This window comes from Mizuhopecten yessoensis, unplaced genomic scaffold (genome assembly GCF_002113885.1).
Source record: "Mizuhopecten yessoensis strain PY_sf001 unplaced genomic scaffold, ASM211388v2 scaffold5229, whole genome shotgun sequence".
NCBI classification, from domain to species: domain Eukaryota; kingdom Metazoa; phylum Mollusca; class Bivalvia; order Pectinida; family Pectinidae; genus Mizuhopecten; species Mizuhopecten yessoensis.
In genome coordinates this window covers 2,689,196-2,700,918 of record NW_018405944.1, presented here as the reverse complement: position 1 = coordinate 2,700,918, position 11,723 = coordinate 2,689,196, and the positions used below count along the sequence as shown (strand labels likewise).

The window sequence follows — 11,723 nt, the reverse complement described above, 5'->3', positions numbered from 1 at the left end:
TGCTGTATTTAACAAATAAAAAAAGTATTTTCTATTACACGTTACTGGTGAATTCTCGCACAGATAAAACTGTCTTGATCAACATAAGGAAAAGCCAGCTCACACGCGCTAATATATTCTGAAAACGTCACCATATGGCGTCATCTCTTTATGCAGAGTAACGTCATACAGTTTGTCACACATGTCATGCACCCTTGACGATGGCGCGGTACACTGGGTTAACCATTACAACTGATTTTGAAAGTAGGAAAATGTGGGAGAATGTATACAGAAAACTCAATCGTGTGGATAATATATATACTACTCACATTTTGCTAAGGATCTCTCTCTCTCTCTCTCTTAACAGAACAATCAATTGTTCAGAAAATAATCTCAGTATAAACCAAATAAAATATTTATTTTCATATATGCCAAAAATAAAAGTGATCCTTAGCAAAATGTGAGTAGTATACCATATATTGGAAGTAAGCACTCGGCTTAACTTCGAAAATCTATTAGGGCCTTAACGGTCACATGAGTTCTGATATATTTATACAGAGAGTTGATTTAAAACCCGAACAGAAACATTATTCAAAGTGACAAAATACCCCAATAAAACCACCTTATTCAATATCTAGCATACAGATTTAAGACTGAAAAGTATTTGAAACTAGCACCTCTGATTCTAAACAAGAAAAATGAAGAAATTTTAGCACACTGACTCCTTTGGACCCCGCCCTACAGCCCTTAGGGGTAGGGCTGGCTCAAAATGTTTTCAAAGTGTTTTGGTAGAGCACCTTAAAACCCTTCCATCTATGAAGAGTATTTGATTTTACCATATCTTGGACATGAGAAGAAGATTTTGAAATTTCAGTCAATTTGGCCAGTTTTGGCCCCATCAGCCCCTGGGGTTCAGTCAGGGCTGATTTGTGCATACCATCAAACTGCTATCCAATAAGATATTGCTAACCCAAATTGAATTACTTCCAATGGAATTTAAACAAATGTTGTTCCAAAAGGTGATTTCCCTACATAGACTATAGTAAAGTTTACCCGCTTCCCAGGGGGAAACGTGAGACCCCAGGGTCATGAAATTCACAATTTTGGTAAAACACTATAGACCCTACCACCTATGAAGAGTATTTGATTCTACCATATCTGGGTCTTGAAAGGAAGATTTTTTAATTGTAATTAGACCCTTTTTGGCCACAGCCATCAGTCCCTGGGGGTCAGTGAGGGCTGATATGTGCATACCATCAAACTGATAATGCTAATCTAAATTGAATGACTTCCAATGGAAATTAAAAAGATGTTGGTCAAAAATGTGATTTCCCTTTATAAACTATAGAAAAACGTGATACCCCAGGGTCATGAAATTCACAATTTTGGTAAAGCACCTTAAGACCTTTCCATCTATGAAGAGTATTTGATCCTACCCTATCTGGATCTTGAGAAGAAGATTTTTGAACTTTTAGTCAATTTGACCCTTGAGACTTTGTCTCAGGTGACCTAAAATCTATTACCTGTGACTGATCGAGATGGGGTTATATAAGTCGAGGGCTAAGATTCTGTAACATAATCCAAACCGAGGCGTAAGCCGAGGTTGGAATGTTACAGAATGGGGTATGACATGTGATAACTCTGTCAGAGATACGAAAATTATCGGTCTACATCACACATGAGTAACATATTATATTACACCATCACTGCGTGGTTTAACAGGAGATAACCACATTGCAAATAACATTTACATTGAACGCAATGCTTCGAGTGATTAAAACCACTAATGGAATATGTTTGATGTCAACGTGTATTCCCTTGTGAGTGTCTGGCTAATATACAAGTCTGTAATGGTTCCACTTCAGAATATTAATATAAAAGGTTTTCTGTTTGTTTGTTTTTTTACAACAAAGCATTATTTTAGTTCAATAAGTAGTAACCGTCATTGTAACAGTTATACTAAAGGAAGAGAGACAATGCTAAGTATTCTTTAAGTACAAAATGTCTAACATGCCTTGATGTACTGATGGCTGCACTTACAATGTCATGGTAAGAAACTTTTGATCGGATACATGGGCATAACACCAAGATATCTGATGAAGCTGATACCAGTAATGAAATAATTGAAAAGGACATTATATCTATATAATAAGAAAATAAGATACCTACATGTAAAATATAGCAGCTCTGATCAATTGGTCAAAACAACACTAACAGTTACACATATGTATTTCATATTGCATAATTGGATATATTTGATGTAATAATTTTACAAAGGTTAAAACGATTATGAAAAAACCGTAAATGAAAATTATAAATGGATTGAAATCAAGGTTTACATGTGATCACAACGTATTCGATGTCACACAGTAACCACTAACCAATCATTTCTTCTGTCTGTCGCTATCCAGTTTTGTCAGCGCTATACCTATATGTCCTGTAGTTTTGTGTTGCCAAGTTGTTACATAATGGCGAAGTGTCATTTTAAGAACGTCTTTATCTATCACATCCTCTGGAGACCCCATCGTCACAGAATGATTTGGCGTCTTGACATCTAATAATTATAGCGTTACTTTCAATCAAGCCGGTTTTATAAGAAAAAAATATCAGAGATGAACTTGTTATTATGAAAATTTACACAAACATAATTTTAGAAGTGTTTTTATCTACTTTTGTATCTTTTTAAGAAAAATCAGATTATTTTGAAGCACAGCCAAACAAATTTAAGCAGCGATTACTACTAAGCAAGCAGATGAATTACATGTTGGAAACCCCTTATAATCTACTATGCATCTTCACCGTATTTTCCATCCAGTGGAAAAAGATGGTTTTAGTTTCATTTTGGTATTTCGTAATTCAAAAGCCCATATGTATGCGGTAATGTATTAGATTTCAATTTTAAAGGTAGAATAGCTTAGGACTTTTTATCGTTAGGCTTTGATTTAATTTTTGTCCAATTTTTGTTTCTTACTCGTTTTGGAGGCGCTTTAGGAACAAACGGCGGTCCATCCATCATCATATCATTTTTTGCGAGGACTTCACAACCGAACAATAAATAAATAAAGCGTAATTAAAGTGTGTGTGGTATTTTGTTTTATTTACATTGATGTAATTGTTCTTTATATACAATGCTATAATTTCTGTAAAATGTACACATGATTATCCTGGATTGATCTCCAGTTGCTTCCCAATATCTCGAACAGAATAATAATTGCGGACAAAACGACGTCGAGGACGGAATGATTGATGACGTCACGTTAACATAACGTAAAATGGCGCTAAATTATTCTAAACATATTTTTGTTCCAATTTGTCGATTTTGGATACAACGGTGATACAAATTCTTGTGTAACCGACGTGGCGAATATAATGATGCATGGAATGAAAACTAATATTTAGATACAATAATATTTACAATAATCGTTTAATATCACTTTAGATGTACAGCTAATCTTCTCAATACTTCACTTACTGAAGAACTTTTTGACTGGTGATTTAATTTACAAAATATACAAAAAACTGCAAAAATAAATGGATGAAAAATCCTTGACGTGAACAATTATATATTGAACAAAGATTGTGCATGTGATTATTCCCAACCATGACTGTAGTGCTTGAACATCATCACAAAATTGTACTGCTCCATAGTTTCGCATTCCCCAGACTCTCCTCCTCTCTCAAGACTGCCTCGAAACACGAGTGGAGATAAGCGTCTGGTTGATCGAGACTAACTTCTCCACAATTGCATGCTTAGCCTGACAGATTACTGTTGACATCTGAGCAGTGGGTTCCAACAAATGTTTTCATGTCGTTCGTTTTGTTTCATTCGATTTTACCAATTAACCAATAAATCAGTCAAACGCTTAGCATCATTTTTTGAGTAAGTTTTAAAAATACGTACAAAACATTTCAGGAAAGAGATTTAAATTGCTTACATCATAAATTGCTTTATCACGTTGTATTTACGTCAAATATATTCGTATTTCAACGTGGAAATGCAGTGATTAAATACATAAATCAACAAACGGAAGTTGAGTATATTGTGAAAATTGAAAAGATAGTTCAGTTTGGTACACAGATACAATTAATTCATAACTGTGACGTCATAACAGTAAAAGCAATTAATCGCTACGTTCATACGTGCGTGATTGTAAATACTTTGTATGCCTGCCTTTACAGAAAGAAAAAGACTTAAATTTAACATGAGGATAAATTAGAGAAATAATTCCATTCGCACAAAATGAAACGAGTTCAATTGTTTCACAACGAACTTGGTGTGTTAACGAGTTCTAAATAGGATATGATGCATTAAATATTGACTTTGCGCCACTCTTTGTATCTAATTTTTGAAAATAAAGTTACTTTTGTCGATTTTTTTATATAGTGATTATTTGTTGGGCATATTGCATTTAATGCTTCAGGATCTCAGCTAATATAAATGAACACTATCGTGATATTCTAGGGCTGATATTTAATAAGTTCAATGTTAACTTATGCAATTATTCACTTCATCCACTATTCACTAAATTCTCCTAGTTTTACACCAAACAGTCTTCTTTCTTACGTTTGAATATGTCTCACTATTTCAGGGTTTTGACCGGTGCCTATTGTCCATTTCATTGTATAAGGTCAGCTGCACAATTACAATGAAAGCTCAAATGTAGCGGTCAGACGAGAGCTCTTCATTTGGAGACGTACTGGATTTCGCGGGAGCGCTAGTTCTCCGCCTCCTGTTCCGGACGAAGCGAAGGATACAGAGCGCTGTCTGTCCAATACACAGTAGCAAGCAAATCCATGTCGCTGCCTGAAAAAAAAAACTTTCGGTTAGCAATCGGAGGTAACTTTTGAATAACTACGAGTACTAGTAGTCTTTTTGATTGCTTTTAGTATGAACTGCGTCATCTCGACATGAACTGTGTAATTAATTCAGCTGTAAATTGTAACCATTCATTGCAAATGTAGATATTGAACAATTGACTTGTATGAAAGGGAAATAAAGAGAGTTGTACATGTTTAGAAGATCATATCAAGTTAAATATTTTGAAATATTCAAACATATCGCACGTCATTAGAACTCGTTCATGCCACATTAAAATTACACTGGACCCCATTTAATGGTCTTATGCGAGTGCCATTCAATCAATTCTGTCACCACACAGGTCCCGCACGAGCGGGCATTAAGATAGTTTAGCACATTGACAGACGGCAAAAGCATTCAAAGAAGAATGCCCTTGCAAACTTTCGAAGTTATCCGATAAGAATTGAACAAGTTATTCATTGTTGAATGGTATGCACTCGTGACATGTGGCTACTTTCCAAACATTAAATGACGGTTTAGACAAATCTGAAATACGCTCTTATATCTTTTTAGGCGGGTGAACAAATTCAAGAAAGGCAAAGTTGACATCAATATGGACACAGGGCGACGCAGGCAAGTTGTTGCAGCATCAAAGTGGACGCACGGCTAGGCAGACCAGTTGTTGCAGCATCAAAGTGGACGCACGTTTAGGCAGACCAGTTGTTGCAGCATCAAAGAAGAACATTGCTGCTGTGAAAGCAATAGCTAAGGACGATGGTCGTAATACTGTTTCTGAGATAGCTCATGGTTGGCATTTCAGAAGGCAGTACACTTCACATTCTGACCTAGTGCTTGAAAAAAACAAAGCACCAAAAAAGCTTTGTATGCCATTTTTTCCAATTCTAGTGGCCCTGTGGTTCAGATACCATGCAAGGACCGGAATATTGTCACTACCATCTTTCATAAAGACATGTCAAAAGATTCTACATGAAAAAGCGTCCATGTAAACGATTGAATGGCATCCAGCTAATTTATGACAATGCTTCATCCAACAGTAATATCGTACAGGCATTTTTGAAGCAAGAGAAGGTAGTACCCACCCTATTCACCAGATAAAGATCCCTGTTTAAACGAAAGAAAGTGCTCTCTGGGAAACGGCATGCCTAGGAGTGCTCTGGGTAGTGCAATCTTCCATTGTCTTTCCAGTATACCAAGGGGAGACTACCACGCAGCGTTTACGTCATGGATAGCGCGATTGCAAAAGTGCGTTTCTGCTAAGGGAGGATACTTCCAATAGCTATATACACCAAACATGTGATTCCTGATTCCTGATACTAGTGACAGAATTTATTGAATGGCCCTCGTATTATTTGAAAATACGATTTCATTACTCAGTATTTGACAGTAAGAGCTTTATACTCAAAATCAAAATAATTTCGAGGAAATAAAACGAATGTGAAAATACCGAATATTGGCAGCTATGCAAAAAACAGAATCACACCACAATCTATTTTTGACTGTGACCACCCTTACTTATGGACACGAGAGGCGGGCAGACTATTCTAATCTCTTTTGTTTTAGAATATTTTATTGTACATATATAAGTACAATCGGAATTGGACAACAGGCATTGCCTATACAAACCCTCTCCTTACAATATTGAACAGTACATACAAATCATGTTTATAGTACATATAAATCAACGAAATGTTTTTAACATTTAACTGTGACATTGTGAGATGTAGATTACCAGTTTGGGCAATATATTTATAAATTACTGCCATCGTTAAAAGAGGAATATCGTATTATAAGTATAACCGTCGGACACGGACTGGATACCACAATATTTACATTCATGGTTGGAAACCAAGAGGACAAGTTTGAGTATTAAGCGAAATATTGTCTCTTAGTGCAAAGAGGAAGTCGAGGAAGAGTTGTCTTTGGTTAATATAAAGAACACAGATGAGGAAAAATTATCACATTCATCAATAGGGGAACCACGTTTGCAGCGGGGCTATCTTTTAGATGGGAATTAAACAAATCTGAGTTCGAGATACTGGCATTTTTTTCTTAACCGAACTTACTTCAGCCGAAGACAACCGGTCGTGGAAGCGTCCGACATTAAACTTCCCTTTTGTGAAGGTATTCGTCCATTGGTTGTCCTGTCCATCAACGCATCTACAACATTCAAATCTAGTTTGTTCAAATTCAGTTCATATCCTGACTAACGAGTTTACAATGACGTATTCGATTCAGATGAAATGGCTTGAGTTAAAATGCTGAAACACCATCTGACTCAAAGACTATAAAAGAAGACTATTCTTTTTTAAACCCTACTTAAAATACAGAAACACTGCATTATGTTTGACAAACTTTCCGAGGACTTCACCATAATTATTTAGGATGCGATTATCCCCATATTTAATAACTTATTACTTTTAATGCTGGGAATTTTATCGTCTGGTTACCTCTAGCCCTGAGCAATGGGCTGAGCCGTATTGTAACCTTTTAGTGGCCAAACCAGCTTAATTGGACTTGGTTAATGTTTTCGAGCAAGCATTAGGTTAAAGTTTTGGAGCAAGGTGTTCGTGCATGTTAAAATGTGTAATTCAATACTACATGTATAATAGCACCAGCATATATTAACAACTTGTTGTGGAACATTTTATGATGCCGAACAACTGGAAACAATTATAATATGACTGGTGCTTATTCCTAGCCCTGATTGGAGGAGCGACGTCATGTGACGAGTGTGTAAATATGTTACAGACCTCGTTCTATGAATAGAAAAGTGTTACAAACCTCGACCCATAAATAGGCCTAGGTAATTTCCTAGCCAGTCTGTAATTCTGTTACCAATCACACTACTGAATTCAACTACAAATGAAGTTTCTCATCAAACTCTGAACTATGTGAATATTGATGATGTCGATTGTGCAAATAATATTTATTTAAAATTAAATATCACATGAACTGAATCTGAAATTCAATTTTTGTGTATAATATTTTGTATTTGAAGTCCTTCCCTCTGTGATTCCAAAATGGTCCATGCCATCCATGTGTTTGTGACTTGAAAAATCAGTCTTCGGCCTCTGTGAATATTGTTCTAACCAGGTCTGTAAATCAGGGATAGACCTCACCTGAAGTCCATAATTGTATAATGTTGTTCTCCAACAGCTTAAGTTCTGATAGTGTCGTCTTCCACTCCAAGACACCCTATCATTTGTAAACGTGTATCGTAATCAGTTAATGGTTTTAATTAACGCAGTCTCTTCCCCATCATTCTCTAACTATTTGGTTGTACTGAATTAACTTTGTCCTCAAATCGTTATACTAGAATTAGGAAACGACTTTCAGAACATTATATTGTTCATTTCTTCAATACAGGAGGAATTGTAAAACAGGCAAAACATATGAATGTTCAAGCCATCTCGAATAAAGTCATATTTCAATTTCTGTTTCAATATTAGTTTAGATTTCCAACTTTTTGACTCCTGACATCACCGATGAGTCCTGTGAGGACGAAACTGCTGTTTGATGCAGTGTCATTACATTTTGTATAATGTTTTTGTTAAATTCTAAAGGAGCAGTTACCTGTGTATTTCTTACGTTCATCTTTGTTGCTCTTTGGGTTATGAAAATCATATAACCGAAACCTTTCTTGTTTATCTATTCTTTCATTCCTTTTTTGTGGTGGATGTGGTGTGATGTTAACGTTGGTGATAGTGGCGTGTAAGGGGAAAATACAGAAAAATACAGCTTACTTTTTTATGTATCCTTTTGATGTGATCTTGCTGCAGAAGTTGGAGAATCCGACACTGATGAGGCAGGAAGAGATGAGAACGAGAGCGGCAAGAAGTGAGTTTGTCAACACGAACGGCATCACCCACATCTGGGATCTGTTGGAGTTAAAACATGATACTATTATCGTAAAAGAAATACTAATCCGAAGGATAATCATCGTCACTACGCAGGAAGTACTTAAAGGTCACTACATACGAGCAATGAATCATTGCAATCGATATACACGAAGTCCTGTATCAGATTTTGTTAGAGAACATTATTTTAAAATATGAGATTCAGTATTATACATTATTACTATATATAAATTTATCGCTTTCAGAAATTAAAATTTCGATTTATATCTATGCACACGCTTTTTGCAAATAAGATGAATTTTCAAATATTATTATTTTAATTTATACATGTGATTTTGACTAAACGACCAAAATTCAGACACAAAACTCGTTATCCAAAGTTTGAACATAGAGATTTAACTCATTCACCCCAGAAGACACATTTAAACTCTTCAACTTAAAAGGTTGTAATAGTTCATTATGAAATTTCCGGGGTGAATGAGGTTTTGCTATTCACCTACTTACGCTATAGAAGTGTCGATCCGAGACTTATTGAGAGCATATGAACTGTAGATGCCGACACCGACACAGTAGAATATACAGCCAAACACATTGATCCAGATGGGCAACTGGCAGTTCGCCTTGGCACTGGATGTCATCACAAACGCAGTCGCGTTTTTCCAGTCAAAGTGTCCATACAAAATACAAGATCCTTCAAATTTTATCTGAAAATGATAAGAGATGGACAAACTCTAGCATTTTCCATATTTGTTTGATGGATTTTTAAAAGATGTAACGCCCTGTTTTTGGCATGGAGTTTCTACTGGTGCTGTTTATGGAAATATCAGGACAAAGTTGATACTGTAAAATAACCGTATCGTCTAAATATCCACTTTAAACACTTAAATGTATTACATCTTGAGTAAGGGCATAGCTCTTAATTTTTCCCGAGAAAAGTGTAATGTTTATATATAGAGTTGTAATCTAATCAGTGTAAACAAATACAAACTGCTGAGGTAACCGGAATGTATGGCAATCATAACAAAAGTGCTGAGGGGCATGAGTATCACGCGGGATGGCAGGAGACGGCGGGTGTGTGTGTGCGTGTGTGTGTGTGTGTGTGGGGGGGTTCGTAGACAGTTATNGAGTGGGGTATGTGGTAGCGTGCCAGTGAGTTTGAGGTATGGGTAAACGGATAGAGACCAAGTGTTGGAGGGTGGGGTATTGGTTACCGTACGTAGTGGGGCTTGGGTTTGAGGTGCAGCACTTCATCACTTTTAATATATTCCAACTTATATAACTGATGTGATGACTAAACAACCATTAAGATTTCATTTTATGTTTTCAAAAAATAAAAATCCAAATGATGAAGAACTTACTGTTGTAACTCCCACAGAAATGGAGACGATGAGGCCACAGATGGTAGTAGCGAAGTACACACACGTCTGGAGGAGAAGTTGGAGGTCCACAAACGCCATGTTGAGATTTAAGACTAATGATACGATATCTGTGACTTTGTATGATACCCACGCGTAAATATTTGTCTCAGTAATTGTATTTTCTAATCTCGATGATAACAACTGCTGATAACAACAACAACTACATTATGTGAACTTCGTGTAGTATTCATATAAAGTATCACTAATATCTCCCCTCCTCGGTTAATTAAGAAAATCAAGCACGGTCCGATAAAATCCGTCAGTATTTCTTAAAGATTATACTAATTAGATTAATTAGAAGATATAGGAGATAAATAATTACACTGGGTAAGTCCTTCATATCACCGCAAAGTCACTATAGAGTAACAACAAACACATATATACACGCCCCCTATCACGTGGGTATACATCCATCTCGTGCCAAAACTTGTTAGAGTGTAGAGTCGGCAGAAGCTTGAATCGACTGGCCCCTCAACCTTTAGATATTTCGGACTTGAGCAAGGCTCTAACAGGCTATAGTGAATATTGAATGTAAAGTTACCAACTTAATTATTCAAGCATCTGGGATATTCATGATTATACTATTTATTTATAAAAATTGTGATTAACAACCATTTTTTTGGTTGTTATATAAATACGTACTCAAAGTCTTAATTTGTTTGGTGTCCTAATAGACAACCTCTGTTTGTATTAGCGAGAAAATCTGTATTTTTTTTATGTGATTGTAACCTTGCAATGTTATTAAGTTTCACTCTCAAATATATACCGACGTGTTTTCTTTGTAATAACACGACTGTATTCACCACCTCGATCGTTGAACCCTTCTGGACTTGAAGTCAAGGACACTGCAGACCCGTACGTCTACTTCAGCTGCTTTCCTCGAGCTAAAACATGACCAACATGGACAGCTTACTACAAAGATGAACGTGAAGATTTCCATTCTCTGGTCGAAAATTTTTCTTTCTTGACACTAACATCCCCGCATACCGACCTTTCTCGACACTAACATCCGCGCTTACCGACTTTCTTTACACTAACATCCGCGCTTACCGACCTTTCTTGACACCAACATCCCCTCATACCAACCTTTCTCGACACTAAGTAACATCCGCACTTACCGACCTTTCTTGACGCTAACATCCTCGCTTACCGACCTTTCTTGAATCTAACCTCCCCGCTTACCGACCTTTCTTGACACTAACGTCCCCGCTTACCGACCTTTATTGACACTAACATCCGCGCTAACCGACCTTTCCTGACAATAACATCCGTGCTTACGGACCTTTCTTGACACCAACACCCCCTCATACCAACCTTTCTCGACACTAAGTAACATCCGCGCTTACGGCCCTTTCTGGACACTGTCATCCGCGCTTACCGGACTTTCTTGACGCTAACATCCTCGCTTACCGACCTTTCTGGACACTAACATCCGCGCTTCCCGACCTTTATTGACACTAACATCCCCGCTTACCGACCTTTCTTGACACTAACATCCGCGCTTACGGACCTTTCTGGACACTGACATCCGCGCTTACCGACCTTTCTTGACACTAACATCCCCGCTTACCGTCCTTTCTTGACACTAACATCCGCGCTTACCGATTTTTCTTGACACTAACATCCCCGCTTACCGACCTTTCTTGACAC

General features: G+C 36.9%; 1 protein-coding gene across 1 annotated transcript; it reads right to left on the bottom strand.

Moving 5' to 3' along the window:
- Nucleotides 1–3,061: 3,061 nt before the first annotated feature.
- On the bottom strand, nucleotides 3,062–10,466 carry LOC110450476 (transmembrane protein 179B-like). The gene is made up of 5 exons (XM_021498029.1): nucleotides 10,014–10,466; nucleotides 9,160–9,359; nucleotides 8,542–8,676; nucleotides 6,862–6,955; nucleotides 3,062–4,783 (listed from the first exon to the last, which is right to left on the bottom strand). The coding sequence occupies exons 1-5, from the start codon at nucleotides 10,110–10,112 to the stop codon at nucleotides 4,634–4,636; spliced, it is 678 nt and encodes a 225-aa protein (XP_021353704.1). The 5' UTR covers nucleotides 10,113–10,466; the 3' UTR covers nucleotides 3,062–4,633.
- Between the last annotated feature and the right edge of the window lie 1,257 nt (nucleotides 10,467–11,723).

What these genes read in the sequence shown, in the direction of transcription:
- LOC110450476 (XM_021498029.1), bottom strand. Translation starts at nt 10,112, where the DNA reads ATGGCGTTTGTGGACCTCCAACTTCTCCTCCAGACGTGTGTGTACTTC. An exon ending in CGGATCGACACTTCTATAGC is followed by an intron (nt 8,677 to 9,159) that starts GTAAGTAGGTGA and finishes TAACTCCAACAG; the next exon opens with ATCCCAGATGTGGGTGATGC. An exon ending in ACCGGTTGTCTTCGGCTGAA is followed by an intron (nt 4,784 to 6,861) that starts GTAAGTTCGGTT and finishes TTTTTTTTTCAG; the next exon opens with GCAGCGACATGGATTTGCTT.